This window comes from Neodothiora populina, assembly GCF_041146345.1.
Source record: "Neodothiora populina strain CPC 39397 chromosome Unknown canker_contig_17, whole genome shotgun sequence".
Taxonomy (NCBI): Eukaryota; Fungi; Ascomycota; class Dothideomycetes; order Dothideales; family Dothioraceae; genus Neodothiora; species Neodothiora populina.
In genome coordinates, this window is record NW_027191406.1 from 1,222,851 (window position 1) to 1,238,633 (window position 15,783).

Consider the following 15,783-nt stretch of genomic DNA (forward strand, 5'->3'; position numbering starts at 1 on the left):
TCGAGTACACGAGAGATGCAAAAATCTACTCTCGAAGATGGAGATTGTATGGAGATTGAGGTGGTGGTAATGTCGTTGCCTCTCTCCAACAGAGTCGGACGACCGAACCCCATCCTCCAGCTTCGGCCGTTTCTGTGCGCCTGCCGTGCCGTGACGTATCGACCGTCGTTCCTTCCTTGTTACCTTATGTCCGGAGAGAACCAAAGGAGCATGGGCCATTTCCCCATCTTCTACACCAAATACACCAATTTACCTCCACAGTACCTGGAACATGACATGTTTACATGATTAAGGCACGGTTTGGTCAAGGTATACATGGTCATGGTACTGCGTTTGTAAATCGATATATATATATATATACATATAAATCGTCGAGTATAGACATCTGCACTCACACACTGATACCATCCAAGCTCATCATGCCTTTCGTCCTTGTCCGTTCGTTATGATCACGCTCCTGCCCTCTTCTTCCCTACCGACTGCAAGACTGTCGTCGTGCTCAAACATCCTTCCACGTCATGCCCTTACGCTCTACACGATGACTGTCCCCGAACGGATCATCGTCTTCGTCCTCCTCGGGCTCTGACTCGCTCTCCAGCTCGTCGTAATCCACTTGTGGCGCCGGCACGGCCTTTGGCGCTGCAGGTCTGGGGGGTTTCGGTGGTGCTGCTTCGGCCTGATCACTGAGACTCAGTCCCGCGAGCTGTGACGCCGCGCTGTTACCTCCTCCACCGCCGCTCTTCTGCGCAGCCTCGAATTTGGCCGCCGCAATATAGTCTTCCGCCGATGGCCGCTCCCATCCGTCGCTGTCGCTGTCTTCCTCGAGACTCTTGTCCATGATCTCGTAGCTCGTGAGCGCCTTGACCAATTCGTCATTGGCAGACAACAGACTGCCGATCCAGTCATCGCTCTCCACCAGCTGGATATACCGAAGCACCTGACGTCGCAGTTGCTTGCAGTTCTCGAATCGCTTGACAACTTCTGCATTGTCCGACACCCGCTCGCTCTCTCGATTGATGAGCTGCAATGCGTTCAACAGACTCGTGCTCGATACTGATGCTGCCGCAAGCGTCTGCATGATCTGCGGCTTCTCCCTTTCCAGGTTGAACTTGGCGCGTTTGTCTTTCTTCGCCTTGCTTTTGCTAGCCGACGATCCGAAGAACGGCGCAGAAGACAGAGAGATGGGCCGAGAGGACGAGCTTGATGGTGTCACTTTCGACGAGGATCGAGATCGTCCTTTGGGTGTTTGTGCAGGCGGAGGTGTCGGTGCTTCCTCCTCAGGCTCGGGCGATGGGTCACGGAGTGGGTTGTCGGGGTCGTGGGCATCTGCTTCCGTCTCACGAAGCACTTTGGACTGAGACTGCGGCGCTCTCTTCTTCTGAGGCAGCTGCTTGTACAATGTCGCAATCTGCTGTAGTCCCGGCGTGTCCTTGTATGCTACTGCCCACTGTCGGAACAGCACGTTGCACTTGTCGCGTACCTGCCGGTCTACCATGTCATCCCTGGGCATAACTCGAAGTCGCTCCAGTAATGGTTCATCCGCGAAGCCCTTCTGGAATCGTCCGCCCGCATTCTGGATCAGCCCATCGAGGATGACTAGGGCCCGGATCTGTCGATGCGGGTTGCCATACTTGCTTGTCCCGAGTTAGCATTGTCACAGAAGATGATGATCGTTGCGAGACCCTACAGTTTCTTACGAATCGCCCTAGCAGCCTCCGTGGGTCCAGAAGCTTGGATGCGGATAACCTCGATCAGATCAATGATGCCACTGAAATCTTCTTCTTCGAATTGCTCGCTGGTCAAGCGCTCGATTTGCACTGTCACAGCCGAATATGGCTTTCGCTAATCATTCCACATCCTAACTTAGTCTTCTCTTCATATAACGCATGTAACAAACAGGACAAGTGATTCCATATCGTGATAGACGGCAAGGTAGAGCGTATGTTTTCTTCTTCTTTGGAGCGGAAGGACTTCCGGCGTTGGAGCTCGTATATCTCCATGGTCCATCACGATTATGTTGCCTCTCCCAGTACCTGCCATCGCCTGGCGTCGAAAGCCTGTTCTGGCTTGTCGCGAGCTCGGCGGGGTCGTATGGGCATGGATACGACATACACTTCCGTAAGAAGTTCATGGTGATGGAAGCGCACTGACCGCAGGAGAATACTCAAGAGGGATGATGTGGCATGGGCAAGGACAGATATAGCAAGGCGAAAGGGCTGAATGAGCTAAGGAAACGTACCGACGAGCTACTCAACATTGTCTTTTTTCTCTCAGATCCTTGTCTGCAAAACAAATAATGACTTCAAGATAGGCGACCCGGAAAAGCTACCACGAGGATGTATTGGAAGGTAGGGTGGGGGGATCCTGTGCGAAACGAGATGTATACGCTCCCTGGCCTTCAGTTCTCTGCTGTGTTAATAGTATCAGCCCTGTGTATGGCGCACATCGCCGTTGTGATATCGCATCATCATAAGCACTGCATCCCTATGGAATGGTGGTGAAAGTCACTTGTGGAGGTAAGGTCTGATGAAACACCCACACAGGTGCAGTGATGACACGGCACGAAGAACCATAAATCACTCACAAGCTGCTGATATATGCGCAGATCGGCGGCCCGCCTGAGTCTTTCTGTGACAAGCGAGAAATGCCTCCCTCACGCCTCTCCTTGGATATGCACTTCTAACCAGGATCACGAAAGTAGGTGAGTGGTTGGGGAGCCGACAGGACAAACAAACAACCCTCCCACAACCGACTAGGGCTTCTGAAGAGCGATACAGAACGACTCGTCGATTCGACGTTGGTGACTTTTGCTCCACTTGTACGAGTCGACAACGACAGTTGTTATTCTTCACTGTGTAGGACACAAACCAAAGGACAGCTTCAATAGATAGCGCAAGGTAGATTGAGGGGCAGCACCACTCACTCTGCGCACGTTTGTGATTACGATCTGATTGTGTTCCAGATCCGACCGAGCCGACGTCACTGGCCGAGGGGTATCTTACCACCAGAAACTCCGAGGCGTACCCTTGGCGTCGGTCATTGGGCATTTATATGAGCTTATGTCCATTGCTTAATCTGTTCTCATCACGATACATGCATATATGAACGACTGGTCGGCTGCTAGAGATCCGTTCGCGGGCTAAGTTGTGTTCAGGACGTCGCATGTATGTATTTTCGCCTAGACACCTTCACCACGCGAAGGCCGGGTATATCTCAACCCGAATCTATGAATCTGGATATGCAGTGTCCCGACGACCGATAAGCCCATCGCGAGCAAGCTTTGTGCGGTTACATCTATTGCGAAAAGTAGGTCATAGCTATCCTAAACCCCTCGCTTGTGGTCTCGGTGTTTGCGAATCGCTATGTCTTGTGGCAAGTCGTAGGGAGGCAGTGCGACTTGATCTTGTCACATGTTTAGAAGAGGGGAGAGGAGATGCCGAGACTGCGCAAAGGACGGAAGCTGGTGGTTTGCGTCTTTCTAATGGACTAACTCTACGTGCAGTCGAGACTCGCTCATTGCTGACAGAAGTCGCTATGTTTTTTTTTATCGCATTGTTTATTCTGTTTACCGAATTTTTTAAACAACCTCCAAACTTGACTTGGAATGGAGAATATCTGAAGAGCAGGATCACTGATATAATCTCGGAAATGTACCCGCATCAGGACATTTCTGCAGAACGCTCTCTTATGATATAGTACACGTCATCCGCGATGACATTGACAGAACCAGCAGTATATACGAGATCCCCAATACAACACTCTATACCTTGCTCGAGAGACCCTTATTCGTTAAATGACACAGCCACCCTACCATTGACCCACTTCGTGTTGAGGGGTTACTTGGAGATGCCTGCCATGCACTGTAGAGACACCTCGGATGACCATGCAACATCGATTCTGGTGCGACCAAGACAATTAAGTATCCTGGGTCGCAATAAGAACCCCACATTGGTGATGCTTCATCTTACCTGTACCCTCCTTCGTTGACCACTAGTCAAAAGTATTCTGCGCCCCGGGTATAATCAGGCCTCCATACCCGAGTTGTGTCCATGTTAACTATATTAATGTATGATCTTCCCCTCATCTACTCAGACGTAATCTAAAAGAACCCTTTGAAACAACAACATGTTAACCAGAAAGGAAAGACCAATCATCACATTTGCCATCGATAATCTTGCCAGGAATCATCCGGCGAAAGTCTATGCCTCTATACCGATAGATGACTCGGATCTTTCCAAAGGATCTAGAGAGATCACGTACAAGCAGTTCGCGAACGCGATCAACGTGGCCTCTTGGTGGCTTGAAGAGACTTCGGTAAATGTGACAACTTCGAGACGTTCAGCTATGTAGGGCCCCGAGACCTGCGCTATACAATGTTCATCGTTGCTGCTTCCAAAGTATGCAGAAAGGTATACTGAGTCTATCAAAACCACTCAACATGGCATGTGGTGCTAAGACATCGACCAGGTCTTGCTCCCCTCACTGCTGGCGTCGGTAGAGGGACACGTTGTGCTCGCTCAAAAGCTTGACTGCAAAGCGGTTGTGTATACGCCGGACACTATCTCAATTGCACAGAGTATCTCTAGTGGTGTACCAACGGTCAAGCTGGTTGAGGCGCCTGGGTTCGAAGAGTTGATAGACGACAGCATGCTTGCACCACATTATCCTTATGAGAAGACATTCGACGAATCTGAGTGGGATCCTGTCTTTGTTGTCCATACTTCGGGGACCACAGGTATGTCAAGACTCATCTGAACACCAGCGAAATAACATCTAATATGCTTTTCAGGCACGCCAAAGCCAGTCGTCTATACCCAAGGCCACATGTCAGACTACAGTCTTTGGGAACCCTCCCAGAAATAGACGGTGTCCTTCCAAACTCCTCCCGGCTGTTCCAGCGTAGCTATAGGATGTTCAGCACCATTCCCATCTTTCACGTTTTCGGCATCTGGTTTGCTCTGACTATCCCGGGTTTGTCTCCTGATGTGGTTGTTCTGTTGGGTCCAGCTCGAGGGCCGCCTTCCGTCGAGTTGGCGGAAACAGTCCTTGATTATGGAAAACCTGATGGTGCAGTGTTTCCGCCTTTCCTCATAGAAGCAGCCTCACAGAATCCACGAGCATGGGCAAAGCTGAAGACTTTGGACTTGATCATATATGGTGGCGCTCCCTTGTCTGAACGGATCGGACATGAACTAGCCAAGACCACAAACCTCTGGGGAGCCATCGGCTGTACAGAAGGATGTGGCTTCCCCGGGTTGGTTCTCCCCTCCGAAGACTGGGACTACTTTCGTTTCCACCCTTTTAATGGAATCGAGTTTGAGCAGCAGGGGGATCTGAACCTCTACGAGATGGTAATCAAGAAAACCCCTACAAGCAACCACACACATGGCATCTTCAGATCTTTCCCCGATCAAGACGTCTACCGGATCAAAGACTTGTATACTCGACATCCCGCGAAGCCGGACCTGTACAAGTATAGCGGAAGAACCGACGACCTGGTACTTCTAACCGGCGAGGTCAAGTTATATGCAAAGGCCATCGAAGACGCGGTGCGCAAACATGCATACGTGAAGGATGTGATTGTCGGTGGGGACAAGCGAATCGTACCATTCATGCTTGTCGAGCTCGACGAGACACACGGCGAGGTCAGCGAAGATGTCATCGATGATTTTTGGGGGTATATCGAGGGTGTCAATCAGCGCAATGCCGAATCGGCCATGATCAGGCAAGATTTGACTATCTTCACACAGAAGCCATTCAAGATGACGCCGAAGGGATCAGTGGAACGCAGGACGACGCTCGAGGAGCATCAAGCGACCATCGACAACCTCTATATTGCTTACGAAGCGCAGCCGAAAGCTTAGTATGTCGTTCTAGATCTAGTATCATGCAGTCATGTATTGTTGCCGAGTATTACTTTGCAAGATGGGTCCGAAAGGGAAGTAGAAATCAGCATCAACAATGGTCAGTGCTATCAGATTCCAAGACTACATAGTAGCAAAATGTCTTCACATTTAGTCACAAGTTATGGCTTGATTCTTACAGCGAACATTTCAGCTGGGCGCCAGAACGAAAGAAGCGGTGAGATACGCACGGTACCGTCCAATGCTTGTAATGATCTTGATGTCCAGCTGAACACACCGAACCTAATTGACTCGATCATTATAAGCCAATAGAGAAGTAGGCAACAATGTCTACCTACTGTAGTATCCATGACCGGACAAGGTTTGGGACCTGATCCAGTTTTTAAGCTAACTCCGAGGCTCGGCAAGCCAGGCCGGTCTGGACAGCCTCAGCTTTCGACAAACCCGTTGAGCCGCAACATCACCAGTGACCACCGTGCCACGTTCTCCCTCCCTTTTCTCCGTCCACACACCTCGAGATCTAAGCTTAACAAATAAGGTATCGAAACAAAACCTACTGCAAGGGTCGGTCGCTAGTACGGCCATCTCCTTTCTGCTTTAGTGAAGCCAAGCATCTCGGGGTCAGCGAACTAGGCCTTTAGAGTATCGAGGAAATGCACTAACATCCTTGTCTCCCACACTCACTACACCCAGAAGAGGCTGTCTGTTGTGGTCGGGATGCAGGAGACTCACTTTATATCGCTGTTCAGCCTTTATGGCTTGACCAGTCTCAAGCTGAAAGAAAGGTCGCAGCCACCTTGGTGCGATGATGGCTCGCGGTAGGTGAGAGCTGATATTCCCGTTTCATACTTCTCAACGGCCGTTAGGACAGGACCATCCGATAAAACCAAAAGAATAAGTGTCTCTATAAACGTCTTTCCTTCCGGCTTTTCTCTTTCTTGCTTCGTTCGTCTCAATCGTGTTATTGTTGTCTGTTTTGCGATTGTCGAAAGAATGCCTTCATCATCACTCGTTCTGGGTGTTGGCATTGCCGCTCTCTCTGCTTTTGCGCCTCGTTCTTTCGCTCAGACTTATACGTATACTCTGCAGGACACATATTCCGGCAGCTCGTTTTACGACCAGTTCAATTTCATCTCGGACTCAGATCCGACACATGGCTTTGTGCAGTATCTCGACCAAAGCACTGCAGCTTCGACCGGCTTGATCAGCGTTGTTGATGGGGTCGCTAGATGGGGTACAGATAGCACTAACATCTACTCTAATACTTCGACCGGGCGCCCTTCTATCAGACTAGAAGGCAAGACCAACTACAACCATGGACTATTCATTGCGGATATCAAGCACATGCCCGGGTCCATATGCGGTGCATGGCCGGCTTTCTGGACGCTAGGTGATGCAACCTGGCCGAGTCATGGTGAGCTAGACATCATCGAGGGCGTGAACAAGGGCACAAACAACCAAATCAGCGCACACACAGGAGACAACTGCTCGATGGCATTCACAGGACAGAGTGGATGGACGTACACGACCGACTGCGCATTGAGCACTGGTGGCGCAACGGGCTGTGGAGTCGGAGCGAGTCAATCCAACACGTACGGCGATGGCTTCAACTCTATCGGTGGTGGCGTCTATGCTATGCAATGGACATCTGCCTTCATCAAGGTCTGGTTCTTCCCAAGAGGCTCTATCCCGGCTTCCATCACTGCGGGAACTCCAGATTATACTACTTTTGGGACGCCGACCGCGAATTTTGATGGCGCTGGCTGTGACATCGATGGGCACTTTGCGAATCATCGTATCATCTTCGACTTGACCTTTTGCGGTGACTGGTAAGTTTGCTTGATTGGTATGTCGAAATTGTCGAGACTCACTTATTCGACAGGGCTGGTTCGGTCTACTCTTCTTCAGGATGTCCACTTGCCTCGGATGGCAGCAACGGGTTTGTTACTCTTATGGCAGCATTGTAAGTACTGTATGGCTAACGAAGGACTTTCAGATGCGTCAACTACGTCGGAAACAATCCCAGTGCCTTTACTGGAGCATACTGGGAGGTCGACAGTATCAAGGTCTACTCGGAGTCTGTCTCGGCATCGCCATCGTCGTCCTCGGTCTCTTCATCGGCCTCATCGTCTTCGTCGTTTTCGTCGTTTTCGTCGTCCTTGTCATCCATCTCATCCTCGTCTTCACTGTCGTCGTCAGCAACATCATCTCGCTCAAGTTCAGCTTCTTTGTCTAGTAGCATCGTCCCCTCCTCATTGCTATCCAGTACTTCCCCAGCGACGTCTAGTGCGACAGTAACTTCAACAATCTCTCGCTCCTCTTCGAGCGCCTCGGTATCATTGACTTCAACTAGCAAAGCAAGCTCGACTTCTTCAGCGACGACAAGTACAGTCAAGTCAAGCACCGTCACTTCGTCTTCGAAAGCGGCAACTTCAAGCACGACTCTGATCAGCACTTCGAAGGCTAGTTCAACAATTTCTTCCACGACAACAAAAGCAAGCTCAAGTACGTCGAACACTCTCAAGCCTAGCACAAGCTCTTCTACCGCAAAAAGCACAAGCACATCTCTTGCAAAAAGCATTCAGTCCACTTCAAAAAGCCCCAGCACCTCGTCTACTACTGTGAAAACTACCAGCTCTTCGATAGCTGCAACAAGCACCAGCCTGAGCACACTCAAGTCATCGACGAGCAGAATTATTTCACAACCAAGCTCCATCACAAGCAAAAGCTCTACATCTGTCCTCAAGCCATCCAGCACCATCAAATCAAGCACCACAAACAAAGTCGTTAGCACAAGCACATCTAACACAAAACCCACAACCACTATAAAAGCCAGCACCAGCAGCAGCACCCCAGCATCCAAGCAAATCTCGCTCTCAAAATCATCAAGCACTATCAAGGCAACGACTAACAACGTCAAACCAGCTTCCGTCGCACCCACAACGCTAAAGACAAGCACCACGACAAGCACGAAAACCTCAACAACAACCTCCACCTCAGCAGCCACTGCGACGCCCACGACCAAAACCGCCGTCTGCCCAGCCGACAACAACAAGATCCTGGTATCGAACAACAAGCGGTTCCTGATCGAGTGCTCCGCGAACCGTAACGGCGGCGATCTCAAGTCCGTGACCGTGACTAGTAGTGGGGGCTTGGCGAGCTGTATTCAGACGTGTGCGACGACCACTGGTTGCGTGGATGTGGTGCTATCTGGCACGACTTGTTATCTCAAGAAGACGCTTACGACGGCCGCGAAGAGCACTACTGCTAATGGTGCGAGGCTGTTGACTTGATGAAGTTGCTGGAATTACAGGCGATGCTATGCTGTCTTGGTGGAGATGAGGAGGGGTGATGCAGTCGGATGCTTACACTCACTACGCTAGCTGAGCCATCGATATGGCCAGCTCCATAGTCCGCTTTCTTGACCCGTGGTCGAGCGTCTGACCATGACCAGCGAGCCACGCAGAGCAGCTTTCTGAAGAGCGAACGAAAGCCATTGGCGCTCACAGTTCGCATACAGCTGACCACTCGAGACATCCTGAGATGGACATATCTTACCCCGGATCGTTTATCCGCTTCGCTGTGCTGAGGTTGTGGCATACAATTCCGACCAAGAAGCTGAGGCAGCTTGACTATCACGGCGCATCAAGTGAGGACGAATACGTGGCCCCTCGTCTCACGAGGAAAGAGACGAGTGATGTCCTCCTGGTTACATCAATACCCACGGGTCGAAGCGAAGCGGCCTCGAAGCAGGAAGAGGAAGAACACGCGCGGCGGGTACGAACGGGCTAGACGAGATTTCGCGCGAGCGACAACGAAGGATCGGAAAATCCGGAATGATGATGAAAATAGAAATCTTTCTAGATATATAACCTACTTAATACTCACGAAAACCAAAAAACAATCATCAGTCGATTTGTCAGACACTAAAAGTGCCAACGGTTCAGTCTGCCGTTCACTTCTCTCACCTAGCCCGGCTCACTGTACCCTTCCTCGACTATCCTTCCAAGCATAATGCAACGGCAACAACACTAGGACAAGATAACCCTAATGACAACCAACCCTCACCTCCACAACCTCCCGAGAAGCCGCTCGATCGAGCCCCTAGGACGACGACGAGGCAGCTCACTCTCGTGACCTTCCCAAGCATTAGCTTCAGATCTAGTAACCACACTCGCGCCCTTTTCCAGATCCTCAGGACGCCCAGTGTCGATTCTCAGACCCGTCAGGGACCCCCTTGCAGCCCGACCGTCGCCTGCACCCTCCCCAGCAGTACCACGAGCCGGTGACGTCAACCTCACGTCTCTATGTCTGCTCCGCCCCAACGCATTGAGACTCAGCGAACGCCTTTCCTCGTTTCGTCTCTGCTGTTGCTTCTGGCGCTGCTCAGAGGATGCAAATCTCGAGACCGATCGCGTGGTCGAATACGGAGGTGGGTTGTCGCCGTGACTAGTGTTATGGTGGCTGGTGGAAAAGGCGCGCGGGAAGCGTGCGGACGTGGGAGTCATTGCTGTGGCGACTTTGCGCGAAGTGTGCACCAGGGATTGGCGCATGGACATTTGGTGCTTCTTTGCTGTTATGAAGAGGATCATTGTTACGACTGTGGAGAGAAAAGGGGTTAGTATGGAGGTCTAGTCATGGCATGGAGAAGGCTCACTGCCGAAGACCGAGACCACGCCTACGACGGCGCAGATTGCTCCAATCGCCCCGCCGCCTAGTTGCCAACTACCGCTTGAAGCGCCGGACGCTCCTGCGTCGTTGTCTACACCTGATCCTGAGTCTGCGCTCGAGTCAGAGCCACTGATACTACTGTAGTCTGAGCTACTGCTGCTCGAAGCTGCGGCTGACGCAAACGCTACAGTCTCAGAGGGAGCTGAAGACAGGGAAATGGAGCCAACATGGGTGCTGATCGCTGATGGTAGGGCTGAGGAGAGACTCAAGAAGGAAGACGCTGGGGTCGAGATGGCAGAGGCCGGACTCGATGAGGTCTTGGTGTTCACATTCTTTACAGTAGCTGTCGAAGTGATCCCTTCGGTAGCCTCTTGAGCAAGTGAAAAAGTGAACGAATAGAAGGAAGAGAGCAACAACGAAGATGTGAAGAAGGAACGCATGCTGCCCTTCTCTATCGCTACACTTTTGGAAGCGGTGAAATGACCAATTGTGTACCCCGCGGTGGAAGTGGATCGGGTATCCAAAGGAGTGGTTAAGTGACGAGAAGGAAAAGTTCTCGAAGAAATGGGAAGTGGAGATTGAAGAGAAAACATGGTCGCGACCCAAACACCTGCCTGACATCGGCCTGCTATCCACGCGCCGGGGTACCTACATGGGAGTGATTACCTTGACTTCTATTGCCTTACTTTGTGATGTGGAAAGGGGTTGAGTGTCTGAAGCAGTCCAATAGAGCAGTGTCTGAAACATTCTATGTATGCATGCGAAAGAAAGTTGTGACTCGGCGCTTATTGAAGTAATCGTAGCTTGAGCCTCATTGGCCAAGTACGACCAGACAGTCGGCGCGTGCAAACCCTCTAGACCAGTGGCCGGCGCATTCACATGCACAAGACGTGATCCTGAGGATGGACAATGGCGCTGCTTATTTTTAAAATATAATTGTGCTATATGAACTGGAAAAGGTTGACGACGTGCTGCTTGATTTGATTTGTGGGTTGCCATAACCTCCAAGGGGATTGCGTGATGACTAATCAGCTGTGCTCTGCAAAAGACATGCTCCACACTACAGTCTATTGCAAGAACTAGTTTACCGTGACCACCTGAAGCAAACTCATATCTGCGACATTGTTACACGACAATTTTGACACCATGATATAGTCCCTGTTCTTTGAGATGTAATACAGTATTTTGCATCTCGACCGAGATAATCGTGCCCCCATAGGCGACGCTCCCCCGGATCATGTGCTGTCGACACATTAAGCACCACATATAGCAGGCCCCTTGTGTAGCAACATAAACCCGAGTATATCCTCCGTTGTCCTTTTCTCATGACAGCAGATGTATCTCATACACCATCCATATAGCACGACTGCGAGTCTTCGTTTCTCTAGTTTTCCCAGCGTGGTGAGTCATGCAGCAATATCGTATAGTTGTGTCGTTGATGTCTTGCAAAAGACGGCAGGTTCCTCATCAAGTGCAACTCGGAAGATCGCTTTCTAAGTCTACCTGTGATGAGCCGAAGGCTGTAAGTCGAATGAGAAGACTATTCAGTCGTATTTATCGATCCTCGGAGCTGATGATAGCAACATCGTACATGGCCTGGCCATTGAAGCAGCGCGAGCATGCGGCTATGTGTTTATTCACATGACGACTCTCGCGCGAGAAGGTCCTGCTATGATCGGTATGAGGTTGGACTGAAATGGATACATCTCCGTCCCCGCCTTGACCTTTTCTACCACTTGATGAAGATATTCTGTCGGTCAAGACAAGCAATGGACTACCCTCCCGTCATCCGCACTGATGCAGACGGATAGACCAGCTTTTCCCTCTTCATCTGCCGCTCAAGGCTTGGAAACATGATCACGATTAGGCAGACATAGACCAGGAATCCGGCAGTGACGCCAAGAGCTCCAAACTCCGTCATTGTCATAGAATTGAGTTACTGTAGATGAGATAGAACCCACTCAATAGCGAGACAGTGATGTTAATGATGGCTGTCGGTAAACAAGTCGTTTCTCCAAAGCAGGATATTGACTATTTGATCAGCTAGAGAGCACTAGTTACATGACCAACCTCATGCTTCACGGCAATGCCGAACTCGAGTACACACATAGCCGTCATGGCAGCGAAGAGCCGTGAACAATAAAGATCTCCCTGAAGATTATCGTGGACGTTTGCGCAGAGCCGTGAGCATTTTTGTATCCGTACGCCCATTACTCGTTGCCGGGATTGGTAATCGGAAGTTCTCGGGTTGGTCAGAATGAACGTGGAGGAGGACTGGCCTCCCCTCTTTCATCTGGCAACAACGTTGATCCCCCACAAAATTGTGCATGGTAAGCCAGCCGCGGTGTGTGGGGAAGGTGCTGTCTGTTCATATTAGGAGTGTTACCACAGTGTGTTTCTAATTCATGAAGAAGAAACCTGTGATAATCCTGCAATGTTATCTGTATATTCTCGTGTTATCCAAGCGGACAAAAAGAATGAGTTTGTAATGTCAGCCCACTTTTCGGGCCATATAACATGGAAGTAAGGATCCCGGTCGTATGGAGTGCATTGCAGCTAAGCTGATTGCTGTACTACCTCGAACACCAACTTAATGCGAACGGGTAATAAAAATGAGAAATTGATTGCCTGTACATGAGAAAGTAACAAAGAGGTTAATATGAAGGCTCTCTATTCGCAGAGCTGGGTTCTTGTCAATATGAATTCAAATGGATCAATGGAGGATGTGATTGGAAGGTCGCTGTACGCGGGGTAAAAGAGTACCTGACCTGATGCGCTTACTGGAGTTGGAGTCGTACTTCTCCGCATCGCTGTGGTGGATAAAGATCATGGTGATACCGCCGTAAAGTCACCAGAGCTACGGTGATACAAGAACAACCTCCATGACTCATCCATTTTATCTCAACGAATCTCAAAAGTCGTCTGATCCTTCGAAACGATTTTCTGTGTCCGTAAAGAGTAGAACCAGCCTGCATATTTTGTTCCCTGTCAACGCGCAGTGTAGTTTCTTCATAGCTGACCCTATCGCAATCCCCCTCCTCCACAACCCGAAGCCCAGGATAACAATAGCCGAGGGACCAAAGCTCCCCAAAGTAAGCCCAGGTATGCAACAACACAGCGTGCAATTCCCGAGACTGTATCGCATTCTTGCCGCATTCGTGAGTCAGGCGCGGATAGTGGAACAGGATGCGGCCTTCTGATGTAACACGAATATCATCAGGGAAATGGGTGGACTAAAATACATCGCGGCTCTGAGGATGAGGCATCGCGGTATGAGCGTTGGCTTACCTGTGACCGTATAGATAGCCGGCGGATCCCCTACACCTGCTCACGCAAGCTCCTTGTTGAGTAAGCATATACCCGCAATAATCGGACCTACTATCGTGGACATTCTTTCTGAACATTATAATTTGAGTTTAGTCAAGAACTCGGTCGTCAAACACCTGTTCGCAATACACAAGAGCCAGACAAGGCTATTGCGAACTACATTCAGTATAGCTCCACCTACAATTAGTTTGCGATGAGTGGACAGTCCCTTGCCGAGGCAGCCAAGAGAAAGTCGGACGTCGTTATGACTGCAGCCAAAGACGCACCTGCGGCCGTGAGGTCTGCGGCAGAGAACCCAGGCAAAGCAACGCAAGACTTCCTACATAAGCCTTTCGTGAGAGGCGCCCTGCCATTCGTGAACGGTGGCCTCGCCGGTATGGTTGCTACGACGGTGATTCAACCCATCGACATGATCAAGGTCCGTCTGCAACTTGCTGGCGAGGGAGTCAAGACGGGACCCAAGCCGACACCTTTGTCAGTGACTAGAGACATTCTCGCACAAGGCAAAGTAATGGATCTGTACACTGGTCTCAGTGCAGGTCTGCTTCGACAGGCTGTATACACAACCGCTCGATTGGGCCTGTTCGACACATTCATGAACACACTCAAGGCTCGTGCCGAGGCCAAGGGCAATGGCATCGGGTTCGCAGAGCGCGCCGGGGCCGGTCTGACGGCAGGTGGACTCGCAGCAATGATCAGCAACCCAGCCGATCTTGCGCTCATTCGTATGCAAAGTGATGGTCTGAAACCTGCCGCCGAGCGAGCCAACTACAAGTCTGTCATCGATGCCTTGAGCCGCATCTCCAAGGCTGAGGGCGTCGGCGCTTTGTGGTCTGGTGCGTATCCAACTGTTGTCCGCGCCATGGCGCTCAACTTTGGCCAGCTTGCGTTCTTCTCAGAGGCAAAGTCCAGACTCAAGGATACCTCTCTGTCACCGCGTACCCAGACATTGACGGCATCTGCCGTGGCTGGTTTCTTCGCTTCCTTCTTCAGTCTTCCATTCGACTTCGTCAAAACCAGACTCCAGAAGCAGACCAAGGGTCCCAACGGAGAGTTGCCCTACAAGGGCATGGTTGATTGTTTCAAGAAGGTGGCACTGGAGGAGGGCCCACTGAGATTCTACCGTGGTTTCTCGACGTACTATGTCCGCATTGCGCCTCATGCGTAAGTCTTGCTTATTTTTTTCCTTGCTCTTGCCTTGTTCGTTGACCCAAAGGCTAATGCTATGTTCCAACAGTATGGTCACCCTGATCGTGGCAGACTACCTCGGCTTCATTACCAAGTAAATGGATCATGATGCGCCGGGGCCAGGTATATGTTTAATTGAGTAATAGCGGAGGGCTGTATACCCTGCAAGGAAACAGACACGTCGAATTGATTTTTCTTTTCTGTCTTGTCACACGTGTTTGGCGCCTCGCATAGAGCGCCCCATCTGGCTCTGTAGACGAGGAATGTAAGGTGGGGCATCTGCAAGAGGCAATCCTTCTTTTCTTTCGTTTTCAGATAGTACCAGAATATTCCAAGACTTTGAATCTAATTCATAGCTTTCATTCTACTTGTGAAAAGCTAAGTTTCAGTAATGCTCGAAGGTAGGCAAGACAAGTGGTGAGGACAAAGGAAAATGGCGTGTCGACGACTTCTGGCTTCATTGTCGGCTGATGTCTTGGAATGGTGATATTATCCGGACACGGCGCCGTCCTGCCCTTAATTCTAGCAATATACATTAACTAATTTCAATGGAATCTCAACGAAGCACCATTGGGTTAGTGGTAAACTTGGTCGTTGCCAGCTTCCGCAGCAAGTTCGACCAGCCCCGTGTTCGATTCACGGATGGTGCAACGCACTTTTTGTCCCTTTTGCTCCATATTAGACTGGCTAGCTACTTCAAGGTAATCTAGATACCTACTTTTGGCCCGAATTT

General features: G+C 50.4%; 6 protein-coding genes across 9 annotated transcripts; 5 read left to right on the forward strand and 1 right to left on the reverse strand.

The window, feature by feature from the left end:
* Positions 1-499: 499 nt before the first annotated feature.
* On the reverse strand, positions 500-2,257 carry AAFC00_004307 (uncharacterized protein; the record flags this gene model as incomplete). 2 transcript variants are annotated; one of them, XM_069343931.1, is made up of 4 exons in its annotated part: positions 500-669; positions 724-1,634; positions 1,688-1,842; positions 2,240-2,257. In XM_069343931.1, 4 exons carry the CDS (start codon positions 2,255-2,257, stop codon positions 500-502), a joined length of 1,254 nt encoding a protein of 417 aa, XP_069202483.1. The 2 variants fall into 2 exon arrangements, with proteins under 2 accessions (XP_069202483.1, XP_069202484.1); XM_069343932.1 differs by having other exon boundaries at positions 500-1,634.
* A 2,116-nt stretch (positions 2,258-4,373) lies between these two features.
* AAFC00_004308 (uncharacterized protein) lies at positions 4,374-4,863 on the forward strand (the record flags this gene model as incomplete). The annotated part of the gene is made up of 3 exons (XM_069343933.1): positions 4,374-4,409; positions 4,468-4,735; positions 4,790-4,863. 3 exons carry the CDS (start codon positions 4,374-4,376, stop codon positions 4,861-4,863), a joined length of 378 nt encoding a protein of 125 aa, XP_069202485.1.
* Positions 4,864-4,910: 47 nt separating this feature from the next.
* On the forward strand, positions 4,911-5,864 carry AAFC00_004309 (uncharacterized protein; the record flags this gene model as incomplete). Its single annotated transcript, XM_069343934.1, has 1 exon — positions 4,911-5,864. The coding sequence occupies one exon, from the start codon at positions 4,911-4,913 to the stop codon at positions 5,862-5,864; it is 954 nt and encodes a 317-aa protein (XP_069202486.1).
* A 993-nt stretch (positions 5,865-6,857) lies between these two features.
* AAFC00_004310 (uncharacterized protein) lies at positions 6,858-9,157 on the forward strand (the record flags this gene model as incomplete). 2 transcript variants are annotated; one of them, XM_069343935.1, is made up of 4 exons in its annotated part: positions 6,858-7,693; positions 7,747-7,803; positions 7,861-8,369; positions 8,790-9,157. In XM_069343935.1, the coding sequence occupies 4 exons, from the start codon at positions 6,858-6,860 to the stop codon at positions 9,155-9,157; spliced, it is 1,770 nt and encodes a 589-aa protein (XP_069202487.1). The 2 variants fall into 2 exon arrangements, with proteins under 2 accessions (XP_069202487.1, XP_069202488.1); XM_069343936.1 differs by having other exon boundaries at positions 7,861-9,157.
* A 4,260-nt stretch (positions 9,158-13,417) lies between these two features.
* On the forward strand, positions 13,418-14,049 carry AAFC00_004311 (uncharacterized protein; the record flags this gene model as incomplete). The annotated part of the gene is made up of 3 exons (XM_069343937.1): positions 13,418-13,637; positions 13,838-13,883; positions 13,956-14,049. The coding sequence occupies 3 exons, from the start codon at positions 13,418-13,420 to the stop codon at positions 14,047-14,049; spliced, it is 360 nt and encodes a 119-aa protein (XP_069202489.1).
* Positions 14,050-14,055: 6 nt separating this feature from the next.
* AAFC00_004312 (uncharacterized protein) lies at positions 14,056-15,148 on the forward strand (the record flags this gene model as incomplete). Of its 2 annotated transcripts, none has more annotated exons than XM_069343940.1 (2): positions 14,056-15,026; positions 15,100-15,148. In XM_069343940.1, 2 exons carry the CDS (start codon positions 14,056-14,058, stop codon positions 15,146-15,148), a joined length of 1,020 nt encoding a protein of 339 aa, XP_069202490.1. The 2 variants fall into 2 exon arrangements, with proteins under 2 accessions (XP_069202490.1, XP_069202491.1); XM_069343939.1 differs by having other exon boundaries at positions 14,107-15,026.
* Positions 15,149-15,783: the final 635 nt, after the last annotated feature.